The sequence below is a fragment of the Nicotiana tabacum genome, chromosome 21 (genome assembly GCF_000715075.1).
Source record: "Nicotiana tabacum cultivar K326 chromosome 21, ASM71507v2, whole genome shotgun sequence".
NCBI classification, from domain to species: Eukaryota; Viridiplantae; Streptophyta; class Magnoliopsida; order Solanales; family Solanaceae; genus Nicotiana; species Nicotiana tabacum.
Window position 1 is genome coordinate 30,789,159 of NC_134100.1, and position 22,867 is coordinate 30,812,025.

Sequence of the window (22,867 nt, forward strand, 5' to 3'; positions counted from 1 at the left end):
TTTTGCTCACCTTTGCATTGAGCCTTTGTTTGAAAACTATTGGAAGATGTTTTTAAATAATTTTACTGGAACTGGATTTTTAACAAGCTGATTTGATTCAAACTATGATTTTAAAAGCGTGCCATATTTTACTTAGTTTCTCTGATATGAACTTTACTTGCATTATTGCTCGTCACTACTTCTCAGTCTTTATTTACTGTTGTTACTTACTGAGTTGGCATACTCACGTTACTCCCTGCACCTTATGTGCAGATCCAGGCATTTCTGAATACGGTAGCAAGTGTTGATTATTCAGTTGTAGATCCATCAGAGTTAGCAAGGTAGCTGTCTGGTGATCGCAGCCCTCCTTTCCTCCCTCTTTATCTTCCCTTAGTTGTATTTAGTTGTTTCCAGACTATGTTAGTCTTGATATTGTCAGACGGTTGTAGTAGATGCTCATGATTAGTGACACCCCAATGTCGAGCTTTCTTTTCCGCACTTTTGTTTTGATTTAATTTAAACTCATTTATGAATATTTTATATTAAATAGCTTTGGAATTATTTTTGAAATGAGAATATCGATTTGTTTTGGTAATTTATCGGCTTGCCTAGTACCACGTTAGGCCCATCACGACCGGGTAGTTTTTGGATCATGATAAATAATAAGGGGGGGAAATGAGATGGAAAAAAAGATAAATAGGATTGTTTCATCCATATATGCAACAAAAATAATCTTTGTGATGAATAACTTGATTGTACCACACAAAAGAAAAGCAAGTAATATGTTCAAATAGGTCTATAAATTTTCACGGGCAACTCATTTTTTTTTAAACTCCATCTTCTTTTTAATTGGATACTCCTATAGTTTGGTCTGAGCAGTCATGATTTTCTTAATTATATTGCCGTATGTTAAAAATAACAAATATGACTCCTTATTATCTTCATTTAATTAAATTGAACCATAATCCGGGAAGATTAAATTCTAAATTAGCATGCAATCAGTGATGCAAGAAAATATTATTTGTATTATCAATTCATCAAAATATAGTTGGTCACCTTTTTCTAAACCTGCTTTCGTTCCTATTGTATGGACCAAAGTGGAGGCATACACCAATATGAAATATAACAATTATGTCCATTTCACAAAACAATATCTATTGCATTCTTTATTTATCAGGATTAAGCACTAACACAAAAACTAATCAAGGCTGGCAATTAGTCTCCAACTCTCCGTGGAATATATATAACAAATAGCTTGTAAAAATCAAGGTAAATCTATATTACCAAGATACAAGCTCTAAACCCCTCAAATGTAATTAAAAATAATAAACAGAAAAATTCACATGTGTTATGTTTTGTAATACAGGCTGACTATATATATTTTCAGTCTCCGTTGAACGTGAAAATGCATATAAGCTGAAAAGTTATATCAAAACTAAGGATACTTTCAATATAATAATAGAACCTACTAATGCTGCAAATACCAATTACAAACACTAACCAACTCTCAAAATAAACAATGTGAAGGATGTCGAACGGAAGAAAAATGAAGGAAAAAAAAGTTTCATGGAATCCTACTGTAACACAAAAATAGGGACAACCAATATATTTTCCAGGAGGTACAAGCCTGATTTTGATGTTGTGCAGGACCATCTTCTGCATTAATAATTGGAATAATGAAAGAGACTACTCCGCTTAGCAACACCATAAGCGTCTGAAGAGAATAATATCAGAATAGGCTTCTACCATTCAAATGATATATGCAAAACAAACTCAATTATAATAATATCTGTTCTTTTTTTGAAATACTAGAAATGTTCGAAAATTGCTTCCACCAAATTAAATAATTCTGTTCTCAATTTCTTTTTTTCCATGATTCCTTTACCAATGCAAAATGAGAGAAGAAAATCCAAAAAATTTCTTGGATGCTGTAAGCGGATGTAATTGCGATACTCCACAATCTAAAGAGTAGCTAAGAACACTTAATTCATGAATTTCAAGGATCATTGTCAATATAAACCAAAGATATAAAATAGAAAACAAAATTAGAGGGGATTAGTATTAGGTACGGGAAAAATTACCCCCCCCCCCCCTCCCCGAAGCACATTGATGTCGATGTGTGCTCGAGCTTGAGATATATGGGCTTTATCAAAAATCAGACTTTTTTAAAAAAAAATTATAGTTCCATCATCCTGATGGAGGAGTTAAGGCGTGACTCCAACTTGTATATATATCAAAAATAATAATTATACGGAGGAAAGCATAGGCCTTGGCCTCCAAGACAGTGTGATCAGAGGCGGAATCATGATTTCAAGCTTATGGGTTCGGAATTCTAATCGTTTTAAGTTACTGAATTCTAAATTAATAATTTATACATATTCAATGAATTTTTAAGACAAATACAGGGTTTGAACCAAAGCAACTGGGTTCGGCCGAACCCACTGGCTACACTCTAGCTCCGCTCCTGAGTGTGATAGGTGACAACATTCATCCTATGATACACAGTTGAACAAAAGTATTTTGCTTGTATGGGAAGGAAGTTGTGCATCCTAGGGTAATTTGTAGTAACACTCAAGGATGCTATGTACAAAAAGGTGTGAGAAAGAAACTTGCTGCTAGGTATTGTCATTGATAACAAACTTGTTTTTCTTCTGTCTGAATCTGATGTTAGGGACCCCGTCAACTTCTAACTTCATTGAAGCTCTAACACTCGAAGGTAATGATACAGCCTTATTGAAGATAGAATCAATTTTGGATTCTTCGCCCAGGTTAGCAAGCTTGTCAGCAGAGTTGTTTCCTTCTCTCAAGGTGTGACAAAATAGAAAGTTAGCATCCTTGGTCATGTTGTGGATTTATTCAATAGTATCTGTGAATCTCCAGGGAGGATTCCTTATCCTTTTGATCAAGTTAAGAAGAATCAACGAGTCCGATTCAACTATAACATTTGTAAAGCCCTTTGAAATACACATTTTGATGCCTCGCATCATGGCTTTAGCTTCCGCAATATTACAGCTACAATCTCTATAGAATTCTGCAAAAGCTTCAATTAAAATGCCATGGTGATCTCTGATAAGACCACCACCACCTGCCGGACTAGGGTTACCTTTGCTACAGCCATCAACATTAAGTTTAACCCAGCCCACATGAGGTTTTTGCCAATAAACAATCTGACAATGAATAGCAGGGGAAAGCTTCTCAATTCTACTGTACGTGTCCTGCCATAGGTGCTGGAGCTGAAGATCTGTGAACCTCGTCTAGATAAGCATATTTGTCATTTTTATCACTTGTTGGATGATGAAATGATGGGACATGCACTTTTCATCAAACCTAGCAGAGCATCTATTCTTCCAAATTTGCCAGCAAATGATTGAGGGCAGGCACTGAAGAACTGTCTTCTGAACTTCATTTTTGGACTTAGTCAACCACCACCTCATAATTCTGTGTCTTACCTGGCCTTTGACCAATATGATATCACAGGAGTTACAAGAGAAGGACCATACTAGATTGGCAATATGACTATCACTGAGTAGATGGTTAGTAGATTCCTCAGAATGGTTATTAAAGCAGCAGTTACATATAGAAGCAATATTCACCCCAAATCTTTTAATAGCAACATCAGTTGCTACTTTATCCATTAACACTCTCATCATAAAAACGGAAATTTTAAAATGAAGCTTTTTATGCCAAATAGTCATACCTGTTAGAGTAGTTCCTTTCTTTGATCTCGGAATGTGCCATGCAGATTTGTAAGAGAAATCCCTTGAAGGATCCGGGGTCCATATGGGTCTATCTTCTTTATCAATATTGAAGGTGATGTCTTTGATATAGTTGACCACATGCAAAGGGAGGATTCTCCTCAATTTACTTTGATTCCAAGTATTTTGATGATAGAAATCCCTCACCATAGTTCTTTTAGGAGTCTTGGTGTTAATTGCCAGGTGAGCCAAGGGCCCAAGTTCTGTCCAAGAATCCCACTAGAAGGAGATCTCCCCTCTTACAAGACTCCATGAGATATAAGGTTCCACCTTTTCTTTGATGTCCATCATTCTTCTCCAAAACTGAGATTGGCATTGAGCTTTTCTTATTGCAACAGGATGAAACCTTTTACAATACTTAGCTTCGAGAAAATCTTTGATAAGGGATTTTTTAGTTCTAAATTTCCACCATATTTTAGCAGAGAAGGCATTACATGTGTCTTTAAGAGATCTGAAGCCAGCTCCGCCTTCCTCGATTGGGAAGCACATGTCTTTCCAAACCATCCAGTGCTTCTTATTTTTGTTGTCATCCATTCCCCAAAAGAAGTTAGAGATGATCTTTTTAATCTGAGAGAAAGTTGCCTTGGGAGGATGTAACACTGATAGAGTGTGAAGTGGAATAGCCTGCAAAACAGATTTAACAAGAACAACTTTGCCACCATAGGTTAGAAATTTACCTTGCCATCCTTGGAGTTTTTTGGCTATGTTAGCCACCATGTTGTTAAATAAACAACTTTTTTCCTTCCTATATAGATAGGACATCCAAGATATTGCACTGAAAAGTGGCAGTGATTGTATCCAGTAATCTGTTTGATTCGGTTGATTCTTATATCATCATCTTGGAAGTTGACATAAAAACCAGATTTGGCTTTGTTCACTAGTTGTCCTGAGGTTTTCTCATAAGTCTCCATCTTTTCCATCATGATCTTCAAGGATTCAGGTTCAGCTGAAGAAAACAAAATTGTATCGTCAGCATAACATAAATGAGATATAACAGGACCATTACTATCTATAGAGGGAGATAAAAGATCCACTTATCTTAATCACCTAGAGGAATTGAAAAACCCCTGTCTATTCCCATTGACATTTACAGAATACCAAATATTAGACATAAGTCTCCAAATCATAGCAATCCAAGTTTCATTAAAACCAAAATGCCTCATAATATTACAGAGATATTCCCATGGGACTCGATCATATGCTTTAGGCATGTCCACTTTTAATACTACATTCCCATTGGTGGAAGGTTTTGTAATATTATGGACCATATTCTGAGTCATCATGATATTTTCAGTTATGGAGCTTCCTTTGATAAAGCCTGTTTGGTAAGGAGAAATAAGTTTGTCCATAAGGGGTCTTAATCTTTGGTTCATTAGACTCGATATGATTTTGCAGGAGAAATTGCCAAGGCTGATAGGCCTTAGTTCATTGAAGGCTTGAGGATTATCCTCTTTAGGGATGAGGATTAGGCAGGTGTGGGTCATGAACTTTGGAATTTGGTTACCTGCAAAGAAATCATTGATCATTAGTAAAAGATCATCCTTAATAATATCCCAACAGGAATGATAAAATTTTCCAAAAAGACCATCTGGTCCAGGTGCACTGGATGGGCTCATGGAAAAAACGACAGCTTTCAGTTCCTCCATTGAAGGTATGGCTGTAAGGCCAGCATTATCCATTTCATTGATAACTTTAGGAATACAATTAAGGATGGAAAAATTGGAGTCTGTATGTTCTCTAGTGAATTGCTTTTGAAAGAAGGATATAGCTTCATTTGCAATACGCTCATCTCCTTCAATCTAGGTGCCATCACTTAGCTTGATCTTTTTAAGAGCTAACCTCTTTCTTCTACCCTTGACAATGGAGTGGAAGAATTTAATATTCACTTCCCCTCCACAAACCACTTGATCCCAGATTTTTGCTTCCATATATATTCTTCAGTTTTATAGGCCCTGATAAGAAGAGCATTTATGCAGTTAAGCTCAGCTCTGTTGATATCAATGTTGTTTGTAATGGTCTTTTATTCAAGATCATCCATTTTCTTTTCCAGATCCTTGACATTGTCAAAAATATTACCAATAGATGTCTTAGACCAATGGGATAGGCATCTGCATGTGTTTTTTAGTTTCAAGTGGAATTTCCACATAGGGGAACCATGAACCTATATATCCCAAGCCTGTTTCACCACCTCTTTGAAACCATTTTCATTAGTCCAGAAATCTAAGAATCTGAAATATTTGATAGTAGGCTGTGAAGTATTCTTAGCAATAGTGAGGACGGGTGAGTGATCAGAGCATGTTCTAACTAAATGATTGACATTAGTAGAGTCATATTTATTCATCCATTCTTGGTTAACCAGCACCCTATCTAGCCTTTTCCATACTCTTCTGTTAGGAGACCACCCATTGCACCAGGAAATTGTGAACCTGAGAAGCCTGGGTCAATAAGGCATGCTTTTGGATATTCTGTGGAGGTTACCACCCTATTTCTCACTTGGATCAATAATACAATTGAAATCTTGTGCAGTGTACCAAGGGAGCTTATAATTATGGGAGATATCCCTTAGGTTATTCCAGAGATGTTCTCTCAAACCAGCATCACATTTTGCATAAACAGAAGTAACAAGGATGTTTGTTCCTATCCATTCAATTATACAAGTAACCTGTTGATCTAATTTCTCCACCACATTGTAGTTCAGATCATTATTCCAGAAGATCCATATTTGACTATTGATATTGGTACGAGCATTATCATAACCTAGCATAGATCTGAACTTATCAAGATGATCTACCTTGTGAAAAGGTTCACTAATAGCAATGAAAGGAAGAATTTGAAGTCGGATAATTTGCTTTAGTCTATCAAAAGCACCACTAGAGTTGATGCTTCTAATATTCCAATATAAGTATTTAAACATCATGAATCAGTTGAAGAGGTTTTGTTCCTATGGTATAACAACAGCTTGTTGATAGGTGAATCTTCCTCCTCTTCCTCTTGGTTTGTGGCTGCCTCTCTTGATGTTATTTCTGCCTCTTCCTCTACCTCTAGGTGATAGGTGAGCTCTTTCAACAATCTTATCAATTTCAGAGCTTACATTTATCTCCACTAAAGCATTGGAATTGAAGTTTCAATTAGTTATGCCGCATGATCATCAGTTGTATGGTTCACAGGTTGATCCTCATTCTGAAAGCTTTCACTGCCAACACTTTAAAAATCATCAGTTTCTTCAATGCTCATATCATCCTCATAGTCACCATCTTCTTCGTTGTCCTCTTCCCCATCATCCTCAAAGGATGATTCTGCCATTTGAGTATTATTGGAGATGTACATATTTTCACTCTCTTTATCCTCTTCTAAGATGGTACCACTAATAAGTTTAAGATATGTGTTATGGGCATCTCCTAGATCAATTACATGGTTGTTTTTGTTGTTGTTTTGTTCTGGTCCGCGTTTATTATTGCCTTCCTCCTCAATGAGATTGGTGTTGTTCTCACCATTGGTATTATTCTCCTGGAACAAATGTCTACTGTTTTGATCATTGTCAATGGGATTGTTGTTGTCTTCTTTGTTGCTAGTATTATGCTCCGATGGTTTGGTTGTTGTATCAGTTTTCTTGCTGCTTGGTTGGCCTTTTTCCAATGTTGTGTTTTGGAGTTGAGCTTCATTGCTATTGATGATTTGGTTCTTCTTTTTCACTCCGACCCTCTTCTTTTTGTTAATATTTTTCTCACTCCTCTAAATGTTGTTTTGTTTGTTTTTTCCTCCATTTTGTTTTTACCTTTACCAAGTACATCTTCCTTCATGGGAGGCTTCTGCATCGCGGTAGGCTCATTGATAACAATTCCATTTTTTGCCTTACCTCTCACATCTTGGTTCACTGATTGATGATTCTCTCTTTGCCTTTCATTCGATCTTTGATCTTCCTGTTATGCTCATTAGGTTTGTTGGCCATCTTCATATAACTATTGTTCTAAAACCTCACTTTGGCACTCTTCTTCTTAGAAACCGTTTGAAATTCATCTTCTTTTGGCTTATCTCTTTTTTGATCGTTTTCCTTGTTGAGTTGAGCTTCCTTTTGAGCTTTTATTCTTTCATCACGGATCTTGTTTCTGCATTAGCTCTCATAGTGACCTTGCATTTTGCAATACATACAATAGCTTGGAACCTTTTCATATTCAATATCAAGCCACTTTCCATCATCAGTTCCATCTAATCTTTTATAGCCTAGCCATATTTTATCAAGTCTAGGCTTTAAAAGATCAATCTCGACTTTAACCTTTGCAACATTGCCTCTAGATTTAGAATAGGTTGCCAGGTCCAGAGCCACTGCCACACCAACATCTTGCACTAGTCTAGAAACAATATTCCATTTAAATAGGTGTCAGGGGAGTTTGTGAATTAGGATCCAAACAGGAACAATGGGCGTTTCCTCCTTTGATTTGAAATCCGAAGTCCACTTGAGAATTTTCATAGGGGCATCGCCAATGTCTATATAGTCCTTAGAAAAGACATGATTTTAATCAACTTCATTAGCAAAATTAAGGTAAACATGCATAGGGTCGAAATATGCTATCTTGATCGAGGCAGAGAGTTAGAATTGCCTAATGAAAGTCTTCCTAATTTCCTCCATGGATGGTTTACCTCAATAGAACTTACCAATGATGGTGAATCTGCATTCTTTTGCTAAATTAACAAAGTAATCCTCCGCCTTGAAGAAAATTGCCGGTTTACCAAGATGTGTGCCATGTTGAATCTCAACCATGGTGTCATTGTCAGTAGATTTGAGGTTGGTTTGGAAGTGGCTGCAAAAGTTGGTTTAGAAACCAATTGTTTACTTTTGGTGGAAATACTCCCTTGAAATCCCTCAGTTTGTTGTTTAGGAAGGATGGGATTAGGTATTTGTTTGCTATTTTGTATTTGCATGATTTGTTGGGCTTCTTTAGTAAGGTCGTTTGTGTGACTGATTTTGGGTTGGGGTTGATCGAAATTAGTAGAGATTTTTGGGTAAACAGAGTGGTTAGTAATCTGGGTGATGTTATCAGAGGAATTGGGTGTTTAGTTGGTATCAGAAGAATTATGTTGGGTGTTTTCTGGTGGTGTTATAACTGTAGTTGGGATTCCGGTGGTGGTTCCGACGGTGGCCTTGGGGTTATTAGCGTTGGGCTAGCCGTTACCTGGTTAGAGGGAGTTTTTTTTTGGGGGGGGGGGGGTAGTTAGCTGAGTTGTCGATGTCTCCTTTGTTTGGTCAGGTGGTTCAGGTGGACGGGTGGGGTTTGTCTTGGTGTTTGACATATAGAGAGAAGGGAGAGAAAACTTTTAGAGAGAGAAAGAAAGATTTCAAAAAAAAAGAGTTAGAGTTGCTAATTAAGAAGGTTCCAAAACAATGAAGCGCCAATCGAATTAAATCTGTTTTGTTGTTTCATTCTCTGCTTTTGGTATCTCGGAATTGAAGCGGTGAACCTTTTTGTTTGAAATGTTTCGAAAAATTTTAAAAGCCGTCTTTTCGTGTAACTGAACCCTAAATAAGACTTAAAGCAAGGAGAAAAGCTCAAAAAATTCAGAAATTAGATAAATGTATTTCCTGTTCAATGAGATATGCCACGTAAGCTGTTAAAAGCTCTGCTTTATAATTATATATAGATTAGTGTGTATTTGTCTCATTTATGTGAGGGTATTCTGGACATGAATTTGAATATATGGTCCAAAATAAGTCTGATCAGAAGTTTAAAGTTAAATTATTTTTAAATATAAAGTATATATATTATTTTGAGATAAATTTAGAAAAGAAAAATATCATATAAATTGGGGAAAAAATATATTTAATTGCTGATTGTGCAGTTTTTTACCACGATACATACATAAACAAAGACATGCCTTAAAAACAAAGGAAAATCTATTCCTTTTGTTTAAATATTCCTCATGTTTCCCGTCTAATAGTAGCAAGGCAAGAAAATCAATGATATTTTTGTGAAATCATAAGTAGACAAGAACATAACTCCCGAGGTTTGGAGAACATCGCCATGTGATCTGTATCACGAATCAACTCTACAGCATCCGGTGGATTATTCTTGATCAACCACCTCTGTAGTTGTTCTTTCTTAAGCACGTTATCCTTGTCGCATACAACGTACACACGACGAACCAAACCATATTTCTCATTTGTGAGTGTGGAGTTCTTCAATAAGCTTGACTCGTCAAACAATGGTGCTGGTCTCACCAAATAAGTTGCAAGAGTAAGATTCTGTTTCAATTGCATCATCAATAGTGTCATAGCCAAAAAAAAAGGTTAACTTCACTATAACATTAAAGTCATAGAATTACTTTACTTACTGTAACAATAAAATTATTTTATGTCACATTAAAGTAGATGAATATGGTGCGATGTGTTCAGAAAATAAATACAATGATCAAAATATCAATTTTCTGGCTCAAAAAAAATGTCAAAAAGTCAACTATTTGGCTATGCCCACCAAGAAAAAAACAGTTACTCAGGGTCACAATTTGACGTTTCAGTCATTTGTATTTTCTGAAAAGTTCACATATAGTGCAATTATTTAATGTGTTTAAAAAGGTCATGACTAAAATTTAGTTTCTCTAATACAAAAAAAGAAAAGTTTGCATAATTTTATTGTTATAGTGGGTAACATTTGGTGATCATATGTAAAACTAAAAATTGTGAAAATTAGGAAAAATCAGTCTATAATTGATACATGCTCACCTCAGCAGGGGACAATTGATAAAAGTTGGTTGCTAAAGCTTCAGGGCCAAAGAGGAGGAGGTTGGACCTTTCTCCTGTCCATTGTTGTACACAAATTCAGTATCCATATGTGATTCCATTTGTTGATTATACTGGCAATTTGCAAACAAAAATAATGCTTAATTATAACTTAGTATCAGCAAGATAATAGTAGTACATACTACCTACAAGTAATGCAGAAATACAAGCAAGGGCGGCTCAAGGGTAAAGCCACTCAAGTAATTGCTTGAGGCCCCATATCTAGAGGGGCCCAAACTTTTCTGGTACTGTATTAAATAGTTGTATTTGTATTTGATGATCTTTTTTAAAATTATTTAGTGTATATATAAAAAAAAGTATATCTTTCATAAATAAGGAAATTATGGGACCGATAAAAATAATTTGGGAATAAAAATAGTAACTTACGTGTGAATATATTTCTTGTCTCCTTTATATATTAGGATTATTATCACAAGACCCGCGTTACTTTTATTACTTTCTCTTTAAACTAGTTTTTACTTAATCTTTTATATTCCTTTTAGCCTTTCTAGATTTATAAGTCCACTGTCTCATAAAATATTCTGCCAAATATGATAGCAAAAAGAAATTTTGAACTCTTTTTTTGTCAAGCTTGCATTGCACCAAAAATATTGAAAAAGCAAAAGTAATATCAAGTTATCTATGAATATTTGTTAAACTGGGTTCAATTGTTCTATACTTTTTTTATTACTTTGATCTAAATTTTTTTAAATATCTTTTTTTGTAAGTATATGTATTATCTTTTTTAATTTATTAGAATTTTAATATGTCAACAAAGAAATATGAATTCGCATATTAAAAATACCAAAAAAGAGAGAAGAATTGAAACTTTAATACAATCCCCAAAAATAGGAAGAATTTATAGTAGATAAACAAATTACTAATATAATTGAGATAGAAGAGAATGAAATCCAAGAAGAAGAAGAAGTTGGTGAGAGTTTAACAAAGACGTTTTAGAAAAGCTGGAAATCCTAAAAGAATAGAAAAATCCTAAAAGAATTGAATAATAACTCTAGAAAGTAGAAATATATATATATATATAATCATAGTTAAGAAATCGATTATAAATAAATTATTAAAAAAACTTACATCTCAAAAAGCTAGAAAAATAAACTTCAAAATAAAATTTTATTAAATGAGTTTTTAAATATGAAAAAACTTAGGGGCCTTTATTAAAGTTTGGCTTTAGGTCCCACATACTGTTGAGCCGCCCCTGAATACAAGGACTCGGTTCGGACCAATTGAACAAGAATATAACACAGACATCTTGATAGTGTAAAAGATTATAACACTATTACGTATAATTAGGGGTGTCAAGTGGGTGGGTTGCTAATTTTGGGTGGGTTAAAATGGACTAAGTTAATAAATGGGCGGTCAAGTGACTCGGCCAATAGTAACTTGGGCTGAGATCGGTTGGGTCAAGTTAGGCTAAAATTTGGGTCATAGCTCAACCCGCCAACTCTTTCCAAACTTTAATTATGTGTATTGTTTTCTTATGAATTGTTTAATTATCAATTAAGACTTTTTTTCCTATTGTTATGGTCATATATAACATATCAAATTAAAAAAAAGTTATTTTAAATATATTTTAGCTAAATTACTCATGAATCAATTTGGGCTAAAAAATATCCCAACTTTAAATAGGTTGAAATGAGTTGGGTCAATATGGATTGAGTTTAACGAACGAACGGGTCAATAACCAGCCCAATTTTGGATGGGTTGGACTAGTCAAATGGACTTGAGCTCAAATTATCATCCCTAAGTATAATCAATATGTAGTGTTCTATAGATAAACTACTTTACTTTATCAGGTTACTAATTTACTTTCTATGCATTTTAATAGTTCTTTTTTGTGCGATCTGATAGCATAAAGATACTAATAAGTTTACACTATGGTAATATTAGTACTATATATAATTTTCTACAGAAATGAATTATATATTAGTAACCTAAAATATTAGATAGGTTATCTGCTATAATAGGTGGAACAAAAAAATATCATGTCATATAAGAAAATAATTACATATAAATGTCTTTAGAAAATATTAGTAACGTGGAAAAAATAAAGTAATTTATCTACTATAACAGGTTAAATACACTGATAGCATAAAAAAATTTGAGTTGTCAACTGTATAGAAGTTAATTTCGTTGTCAAACCTGTTGGCTAACGGCAACAATGTCAAGGTTAGGACCAGGCATGAAAGCAGTGACAAAAACAGCAACACAAATCTTCTGAGGGAACATTTCCATGGCAAGAGAAATGTTGATGCCACCCATACTATGACCTACTAAGACAACTCTTTCTTCTTGTGGCAAATTAGCCATGAATTCTATCAAAGGCTCGTTGTACTCAGCCATGGAATTGAGCTCTTCAATATGTTTTGGATGAATTCCAGAAGCAGCCATGTCAAGAACACTAACTTTGACCTTCAGCTCTAAGAATTGTCACCACTTTATACCAACACCATGCACCGTGACAAGCTCCATGAACTAGCACAAAGTGATGATTTTTGCCCTTTTCCATTTCACTTTCTTGAGTAGAGGGTCAAAATGATTACATAGCAATAGATTCTGAAAATATATATTCTCTTATAATTGCACTTTTGATCTCTCATTTATTGATCAACAACAACAACAACAACGATCCAGTATAATCCCACGAGTGGGATTTGAGGAGGGTAATATGTACGCATACCTTACCCCTACTGCGAAGGGTAGAGAGGTTGTTTCCAGGAGACCCTCGGCTCAAAAAAAGCAACAGGAGCCGATATATTAGTACCATAAAAAATGCATAATACAATAACAGCAATGTAAGAGATATGAAATACAGAATACGAAATACGAAATAAATGGTTGGTATAGTAAAAACTAGCAGGTAAAGCCCTGCATCAATAGACGACCAATGACATTCTTAGTCTAACTCCTAACTAGCTAGTCTCACTCTATTGTGCTGTAGAAATATTCGCAACTTTCCCCTAACCTAAAACCTTAATGCTCGACCTCCATAATTCTCTGTCTAGGGTCATGTCCTCAGTAATCCTAAGTCGCGTCATGTCCTGTCTGATCACCTCTCCCCAATACTTCTTAGGTCGCTCTCATTTATTGATCAAATTTGATTTTTATCCCCTTGTGATATTTCGTTAAGTATATTTGAGCTTGAATTAAGTAAAATGCTTGTTTTTGGTCCCTTTACAAAGAAGATATTTTATATTTAGATTATTTGTAGAACAATATATATCCACAAATAAAAGAGTAATTACAAATTGATTGAAAGTAGGAGAAAAACCTGGCTAGGTGTACAAAGTGCACGAATTACTCTACAGGCATCTCAAAGTCAAATATGTTATATGTGTGTTTCATGAAATTATAATGTAAATTGAGGGTGCTTTTGTCATTTCATTGGCTAATTTTGGCATGACTGCTCAGTTATGAGCTACTGTGGGCGAAACGTGGTCCTCTCTCAATGTCCAATTTTTCTCTCTTTAGTAACTACACACATAGCTTTCAAAGGAAATCCTTGAAACACGTGTTTTCATATCTCTCTTCTTGCTTTTGTCTTTTACGCTAATATTTTACGTTTTAAAAATAACAAACTACTCCCTCCATTTCACTTTAACTGACTTTTTGTTTTTTTGTTCGCAATATTTAATTTTTAAGATATCAAAAAAGAATTAAATTTTTTTCTTCTAAATTTGCCCTTTAATGGAAGAACTTAGAAATATATATTTGTATTTCTAATAAATAAATTAAGACTAATATAGTTAATTTTATTATTAATTAACATTAAAAGATGAATTTTTTACACACACCCAAAAAAATCAAATAAAGTGGACCGGAGTGAGTAACTAAAGTGCTGGGAAAGTTGGAGACTTTTCAAACTCTAAACTTTAACAAGATAGAATTAAATTCTTCCCAGCCATCAAACTAACTAACATATTTTCATCACATATTTAATTTCTAACAGTTGCAACTTCAAAGTTGCAGAGCTCAAATCAAGTAAATATTAATGCGCGATAATGCATTTGTTATGAAAGTTGGGGTTGAAATTAAGGGTGTTTATCGGGCGGGCTGGGACGGGCTGAACGGGAAAAACCCCAGCCCATTCGGTTAGCGGGCAGGCTATTAGCGAGCTCTTAGTGGGCTGTATTTTTTCGGGTTTTTGTGGGCCCATACGGGTTAGGGCTCAAACGGGCTACGGCGGGCCGGGCTCCAGTTTTTTTCTTTATTTTTTAATTTAAATTTTATTTTTCTTATTCAATGTTATTGATAGTTAAGTATTTGCAAACTTTTAAGGGTTAGAATTAAACTTTGAAGTTTAAAGTTTAAAGTTTTAAATTTGAAATTTGTATTTTTTTAATTATAAAATTTAAATTGGAAAGTAAGTGGCTACAAAAAATTATTTAATAAGAGTATAAGACCAATAGGCAAATGTAAGGAACAAACTCCGAAGGCTTTCATTTATATTTTTAATATTTCAAATTAATTTGCAAGTTCTTTTTTATTTTTTTTATTTTTGAACTTGCAAATTAAAACTTAAAAGTTTACAATAATTATAAAAAATAAGAAATAGTACATTACATGCTTTGCATCATTTTTGTAAGTTCTTCCATGTCAACATGAGGTTCTTGGTTTTCGGGATTGGTTGAATGGGAACCATAAACCATTATATTTCCAATTTCTTGGTCCTCCTCTTCGTCTACCTCGTCACGCCCTTGATTTCGTCATTCTGATCTTATCCAATCTCTGAAGCACACTAGAATTTCCAAAGCGTTGCTGCCCAATGAATGACGGGTATCTCATAGCTGCTGCCTTGCTTGGCTAAATGCGCTCTCTGATGCGACTGTTGAAATCGGCACATTTAGCACGTCTCGAGCCATGGCCGAAAGAACAGGAAATTGATTTGAGTTGCTCCTCCACCAACTCAGCGGTAGAAAATCCTTTGTGAGGGGCTCTGGTGACTTTTGCAAGTAGAATTGTAGTTCATCAATATTTCTGCTACTGGTTTGTTGATGCTCTCCTAGTGTAGACCAAATCTGATAATCTTGAACACAATCATCATCATCCATAGTTGTTCCAGATGTTGAAGGATTAGTTGAAGGAATATTTGCATCTACAACCGAAGAAGCATCAACAATGTTAGCATAATAATTATATAAAGTTTGTAAATGTGTGTGTAGCTCAGAAATACAAGTGTCAATATCAGGAGTTTCAGTTGGGCCAACATCCATATAAGTATATAAAGCTCTAATTAATTGGCGACACTTTATCATTTTGACAGTAGGATTTAAAATAGCACCAATTAGGTAAATATAGGGAATTGGGTAGAAATATTTTATAAACTTATCTAGCATAGATTCAACAACAGTAGCATATCCTTCTTTCTGCTTCAAATTATGTAGTAAAAGAGAAATTTCAGCAGTATGAACTAAACCATTTGAAATGGTAGGATAATAAGCTCCAGAAAACTCAAGTGTAGCCACATAAAATTTTTGTAAAAATTGTATAACATCATGAATGACTTCCCAAGTTTTAGATGTTAACAAACGGTTAGGATCGGTACAATGAGAATTAGCAACTTCAGTTATAGGCATTTTATATTTATAACAACATCTTAAAAACAAATAAGTATAATTCCACCTAGTAACTATTTCTTCAGGCATGAGTCTTGGTTTTAGTCCATAGTGTACACATTTTTCTTTAAATGCATTTAATCTAGCACTTCTATTATTTCCTTGAATTACACCAACAGCTCTCCTAATTAAAGTAATTTCATCTCTAAATAATTCAAGGCCACTCTTCACAATCAAGTTATAAATATGACATGCACATCTAACATGAAATATTTCAGGAATTGGTGGGTGTAGATGCAATTTTAATATTGTAATAGCAGCAGTGTTGTTAGAAGCATTATCAAATGACATACACAAAACTTTTTCTGCAAGATTATAAAATATAGCAACTTCATGTATAGTATTACTTATAAATGCACCAGTATGACTTTGATCTTCATCATATTTAAAAGCAATAATACGTTTTTGCATACAAAAATTATCATCTATCCAATGGCATGTAACAGTCAAATAATCATTTCCATTCACAGCACGACCAATATCAGAAGTAAGAGAAACTTTACAAGGAAGACTTGCGAACAAATAACGTATATATGTCTGATATTGTCCAAAAAGCCTAAAGATATCAGCTCTACAAGTACTTCTAGGAATACCTTTAAACATAGGGTTATAAATTCTTTGAATATAAGTAACAAGATACGGTGAAGAAGCAAAACTAAAAGGTAAACAACCTAAAACAATCATTTTAGCTAATTCTTCCCGATCTTTCTTAATATCGTATTTCCCAAATAACCCACCAGTACTCGGGTTAAGTCTTTGTTGCCCAGATAACTCATCTACTCCCCATTCAGGAGGGTGTTTCTCTTCCATATGCCTACGAAGTTGACCCGTTCCCCCTCCTTTACGGGCTCACATTTATAATGTTCACTACAAATTTTACATTTTACATATTTTTTTTGATCTTCTAGTCTTTCAAAAAACATCCAACACTTACTTCTTAATCGTCGATTCTTCTTAATAGGGAGAGGAGACCTACTTGTTGCACCTGCACCCCTAACATTTTGAGTTTGACTAGCATTACCAGGTGTAGGTGGTGATGTGTCAAGATTATCGTGTGATTGAATATCATCTAACAAAGCATCTAAATCATCATCTACACCATAATTTTCTTGCATTCGCTCATAATCTACATTTAAATTTTCAGGTGAACTTTCAGAAATATGTGTAAAGCTACTAGAAGAACCAACACCACCTCTTGTTCTTTTTGAAGTTTTCTTACTACCACCTCTAGTGCACGCTTTTTTGGCCGCTCTAAGTAAATCCATTATATAAATTAAAGTAACAAATTAAAGTAAGAAATTAAATTAAGAAATTAAATTAAGAAATTCAAATAAGAAATTAAATTAAGAAACTAAATTAAGAAACTAATTAATAAAATAAGTGTACACCAAATAAGAGAAAGAGATGGAACGAGTGTACCAGGATTCCTTATGCCGCACTAATTTTGAATTTTTGATATCAAAATTCAAACTTCAATTGATAGACCGAAACTTGATAGTTGATAATACTTGAATACTTGATAATTGATACCACACTTTGCTTGAATAATTGATATTTGATAATAAAAATTTTGTAATGGCTAAACTAAATAATTGATGAAACTTGAAATAATAAATAATTGAGAATTTGAGATTTGAGAATTTAAGAACTATAATATCAAGAGAGAATTGAGAGTTTGATACTTGAGAGAGAATTAGAGTAGTAAGAGAGTGAATTTGTGAGAAAAAATGAAGAAGAAGGGGGGCTATTTATAGATTTTGGGGTGGGAGGGCTATATTATTAATGAGGGGGCCGAAATTGGCCATTTCTGCAATTTCTGGCCGTTCCCCAACGGTCATTTCTGAATTTGTCCGTTGGGAACGGTCCAATTTAATTTTAAAAAAAAAATTCAAACGGAAACCGGGCTGTTAACGGGCTGCAGCCCGTGTTCAGCCCGTTAAGGAAAGTCGGGCTTAACGGGTTCGGGGCACCGTTAGTCTAAACGTGAACGTACACAACCCAGCCCCCGTCCCAACGTGAACAGTAGCGGGCTGACTCGGGAGGAAGCGGGCTGAAAACGGGTCAGCCCGGCCCGATAAACAGATATAGTTGAAATAAAGAGATCAATCAAGTATGCTTACTTGAAATTAGAGTATAATCAGACACCTGCGGGGGCATGACGCGAGGCGTTTTACCTCTGACGAGGCAAGACGTAAGCCCTAGGACATGGAGCGTAAGTTCCACGGATTTTTAAATTTTACTAACTTCAAAAATTTTAAGATAGTATAAAATAAAACATAATTATTAAAATTACATTAAAATCACAAAATTATAACAAATAATTTATTTAAAATATTTATAAATTATAATTCAACTATGAATAATATGAAAAGTATGACATATATCATAATATGCAAATTAGCTGCAACGCTGTTACAACTCAAACATCAAAAATAATGTATTCAGTACGAAATCTTATATGTATCTCTTAAGGAGTAATGAATCTTGAAAGAATTTTGATATTATAACTTGATATTTTTCTTAAAATACTCCTTTTATTTAATATGCTTTTATTTGAAAGAGAATTTATATAAAAACATAATTCACAATTTAAATATGATTCTCTAGCATAATTTATTTTTAAGTTTCATTAAGTTAATAAAGTGACACATAATTCACCATGCAATACCATGACAACTACTTATTTGAAAATACTTACTAGCTAATACTGAGATATTAAATTAATAAGTATTGTATCTCGTAAACGTGAAAAAAATAATATTTAGAAAAATAATTATAAAAATAATTATGAACTATTATATAGTAAAGACATAACAAAAGTTAATAAATAAATACTTTTTAAATGAAAGATTTATTTAAAATTAACCATCATAGTAGTCTTAGTGGATAATGTGTAATAATTTTTATTTTAATTATGACATAAAATACTTTCAATTTAATGATTTATGATTAAGAAAAAAGTAATTTTGAATAGTCAATGATTTATTAAGAAAATTTGAGGATTTACAAAGTTAGTTATATACAATTGCATAAAATTCTATTAGGCGAGCCCAGTATGCTGGGCGTTGAGTGTGTCCGGGGCGTAAGCCCCAATGGCCAAGGCGTAAGTCTCACGGAACTAAGCCCCACACATAAGTCCAGGAGCAATTTACGAGTGCTCCATCCTGGGGCGAACCCCGAGCGAGTCCCAATTTTACCTTTTAAAACAGAGGTAGGTATATATATAATCAAGTATACTTGATTAATGAGAATTTAATTCGAAATAGAGTAAGTAATGAAGAGCCACACATAGGGCAAAATTTGACCTACCTGCATTTCCTCGACCACATTGTCCATTTTAGTTTTAACTCATTTACTAAATTTAATCGATTTAGTTTAGTATTATAGAAGCTATATCAATATATTGTAAGTTTCTTTGAGAAACCAAGAAAGCATTAGTTAGTTTTTTTTCAAATCTATCTTTAATCCAATAAACAATCTAAAAAAAATGAGGTATAGAAAATGTAATTTGAGAAGATATAAAGTATAACTCAATTAAAACTCTTATATTAATGCTATTAAATAATTTTCTTGATGAATCTGCCTAAACCTTGAATTTGAATGGGAGAGGGAAATAGTGTTACCTGAGAACCTTTCTATAATTGTTTTACATTTTTTTTGGGGGGGGGGGGGGGCGGGGGAGTAAATTTACTAGGCAGAGTGCCTAGAGCTAATTTTTATATTAGTTTAAATAACTTGATATTGTAGGTAAGAGATTTTAGAATATACATATAAGTTGGGCAAAAAAAATTCTCGTCATTGAATAAGCTCCTTTTAAAAATTTTGTACTCCTTGTTTAACAGTGTTATCTAAATGAGAATCTGGGAATAATTCAAAAATAGCCAGATTTATAATCACAACTTAATTTCAAAAGTAATCGCAATTTAGCCACTTTTGTAAAGATAAATCTGAGCAAAAATACTGTTCAAAACTCGGAAAATACGCCAGAATATTGTGCTGGAGTTCCAGCATAAGTATATTTGAACTCCAACATATTATACTGGAGTTCCAGGATAAGTATGCTGAAACTCCAACATAATATGATGAAGTTCAAACATAAGTACACTAGAACTCCAGCATAATATACTGGAGTTCCAGCAAGTATATCTATCCAGCATAATATACTGGAGTTTGGAGCACCGGTGCTCCAGTCTCTAATATATTATACTGGAGCCAGCAAAGTATACCGGTCCAGCGTAATATGCTGTAGTTCATACATAGGTGCACCGAACTCTAGTATATTATGTTGGACCGGTCTCTGTTGCAGCAAAATAGTGGCTATTTTTCATTAACTTGATAAACACTGGTTATTTTTGAATGATCAGTTCGAAAACTGGCTATACCGTGCTATTTTAACTGAGAATCTATGCATTGTCTCGAAACTGGCATGTTGCTTCTTGGGAAAGTAACGCTATATAGCCGCTCTTAAAATAATATTTTAAAAAAAATATTTCTTTTGTATATTTTATATATATATATATATATATATCTGTATGTTATATATAAAAATTATACAAATTTTATGTATTTTTTAATCTACTAAATATAAATAGTTTCTGACGCGGATTAGAAGTGATAATACCCCGGCTTCTGCTGTTTATGCACAACGACGTGTCAAAACCATTGCCTTCCAAAGTTTGCACTTTGAAATAATCAACAACTTCAAGGTACAACTTTGCTGTATTCTACCGTACGTTAATCAACTTAACGAGACATTGGAATTAGCAAAATATTAAAGGATCATTTGGTTACTAGGTGAGATTGCAATGCATATTATAAATAACTATTTACATCCTAATATTTTTTTTGTAAGTTCTTAATGAGGCACATTATCTTACATGGACATCCAAGGGGGAGTGTTATGAATAGTTTGTACATTGGATGCTACATTGGATGCCCATGTTGTGAATAACTTAAAGATTAAATCTCCTACTTTATGTCCATCATCTTTACTTTTTATGCCTATAAAAGGCCATGTAATTGCAATGGAAAGATACACCAAAGTGAAAGAAGAAAACACTTCTCCCTTCTTTCTATCTCTTCTTATTTACATTTTACTGCATTGCTTTTATTTTATAACACGTTATCAGCACGAAGCTCTAATTTTATTCTTAACTCCCGCTAAGTTGAGCCATATTTTATTAAGGTATGTAACATTATAATCATTTTATTTATGTCAGTACATATCATATGCTCACTGTTTGCAGATTACTTGTGCTCTTGGGCATCTTAAATAGTTTAAATACATTGCAGTAATAAAATAACTATTTCCTTCCGTGCTCAACTCTTAGAGGACCTCAAAGTCATCAAACTAGCTATGCACTAATGTCATACTTATAATATTTCTGGACTCCCTGGATCAAAACATATCTTTAATGCATTTTGAAGAACTGTGAGAAATGAATTGACAAGCAATAATTTTATAGTTTAATTACTTTATATTTATTGGAACATATAAATAATGTTAGTCACGATCAATTCTATTAACACATATATCTCAATAATATAAAGTGAAATGAAACAAGCATGTAATTTCTACTTTATGGCAAGAATAAAATGAAATAGTAGATTGTTAACATGATATAACTCTATTTTCATTTCTTTTACTTTAATCGTTTTGTTTTCATTAATTGTTTATTATTATAATTATTTCTCTAACTTATTCATCTTTTATGATAGTTTTCACTATGTCAAATTTATCAAAACTTGAATTTGTGGCACTTGATATCACTGGGATGAACTATTTATCATGGGTCCTTGATGCTGAAATTCACCTTGACGCTAAAGGTCTTGGAAATACTATTATACAAGGAAATGAAGCATCAAATCAGGATAAAGCGAATGCCATGATTTTCCTTCGTCATCATCTACATGAAGGGTTAAAAACTGAATATTTAACCGTAAAAGATCCACTTGAATTATGGATTAATTTGAAGGATCGGTATGACCACCTAAAACTTAAGGTATTACCGAAAGCTCTGTATGAGTGGATACATTTAAGGTTGCAAGACTTTAAAACCGTAAGTGAGTATAATTCTGCTATCTTTAAAGTAAGTTCTCTATTAAAATTATGTGGAGACACTATCACAGATGAGGACTTATTGGAAAAAATATTTTCTACTTTTCACGCTTCAAATGTGGTGCTACAACAACAATACCGTGAAAAAGGTTTTAAGAAATATTCTAAGTTAATCACATGCCTACTTGTGGCAGAGCAGAATAATACTCTATTAATGAAAAATCATGAAGCCCGTCCCACTGGGTCAGCTCTATTTTCGGAAGTGAATGTTGTAGCAGGCATATGATAAGTTTGAAAGAAAATAAAATAATTACTGTGGTCGTGGACATGGTCGTAAACGTGGACGTGGCAGCGGACGAAACAATTATCGTCATTATGGTGAAAATAAATTGGAGAACAATAAGGCTTCTCAAATTAATCATTCAAAAGGTAAAACTAGTATGTTTCATCGATGTGGTATGAGAGGTCATTGGACACGCATTTATCGTACGCCAGAACATTTTGTCAAACTTTATCAAGCCTCCCTCAGAAAAAAAAGAAAATAAGGTGGAGGCACACTTGACCTTTCAAAATAATGATGATGGAGCAGGTCCCTCAAACAAATATGATTTTAAGACACATCTTGCATATAAAGATGATGATTTTGAAGGCCTAACAAATATTACTCATTTAG

The 22,867-nt window shown here is 33.7% G+C and overlaps 2 protein-coding genes and 1 pseudogene across 2 annotated transcripts; all 3 read right to left on the reverse strand.

Moving 5' to 3' along the window:
• Positions 1 to 2,831: 2,831 nt before the first annotated feature.
• Positions 2,832 to 3,614, reverse strand: LOC107768948 (uncharacterized). The gene is made up of 2 exons (XM_016588126.1): positions 3,429 to 3,614; positions 2,832 to 3,233 (listed from the first exon to the last, which is right to left on the reverse strand). The coding sequence occupies exons 1-2, from the start codon at positions 3,612 to 3,614 to the stop codon at positions 2,832 to 2,834; spliced, it is 588 nt and encodes a 195-aa protein (XP_016443612.1).
• A 339-nt stretch (positions 3,615 to 3,953) lies between these two features.
• On the reverse strand, positions 3,954 to 5,413 carry LOC142175183 (uncharacterized). Its single transcript, XM_075241762.1, has 4 exons — positions 5,239 to 5,413; positions 4,906 to 5,052; positions 4,469 to 4,743; positions 3,954 to 4,358 (listed from the first exon to the last, which is right to left on the reverse strand). The coding sequence occupies exons 1-4, from the start codon at positions 5,411 to 5,413 to the stop codon at positions 3,954 to 3,956; spliced, it is 1,002 nt and encodes a 333-aa protein (XP_075097863.1).
• Positions 5,414 to 9,540: 4,127 nt separating this feature from the next.
• Positions 9,541 to 13,755, reverse strand: LOC107768950 (methyl jasmonate esterase 1-like; annotated as a pseudogene).
• Positions 13,756 to 22,867: the final 9,112 nt, after the last annotated feature.

What these genes read in the sequence shown, in the direction of transcription:
- LOC107768948 (XM_016588126.1), bottom strand. Translation starts at nt 3,614, where the DNA reads ATGGATAAAGTAGCAACTGATGTTGCTATTAAAAGATTTGGGGTGAAT. An exon ending in TCATATTGGTCAAAGGCCAG is followed by an intron (nt 3,234 to 3,428) that starts GTAAGACACAGA and finishes ATGCTTATCTAG; the next exon opens with ACGAGGTTCACAGATCTTCA.
- LOC142175183 (XM_075241762.1), bottom strand. Translation starts at nt 5,413, where the DNA reads ATGGATAATGCTGGCCTTACAGCCATACCTTCAATGGAGGAACTGAAA. An exon ending in AGTCCCATGGGAATATCTCT is followed by an intron (nt 4,744 to 4,905) that starts GTAATATTATGA and finishes CTCCCTCTATAG; the next exon opens with ATAGTAATGGTCCTGTTATA. An exon ending in TCTATATAGGAAGGAAAAAA is followed by an intron (nt 4,359 to 4,468) that starts GTTGTTTATTTA and finishes TCTGTTTTGCAG; the next exon opens with GCTATTCCACTTCACACTCT.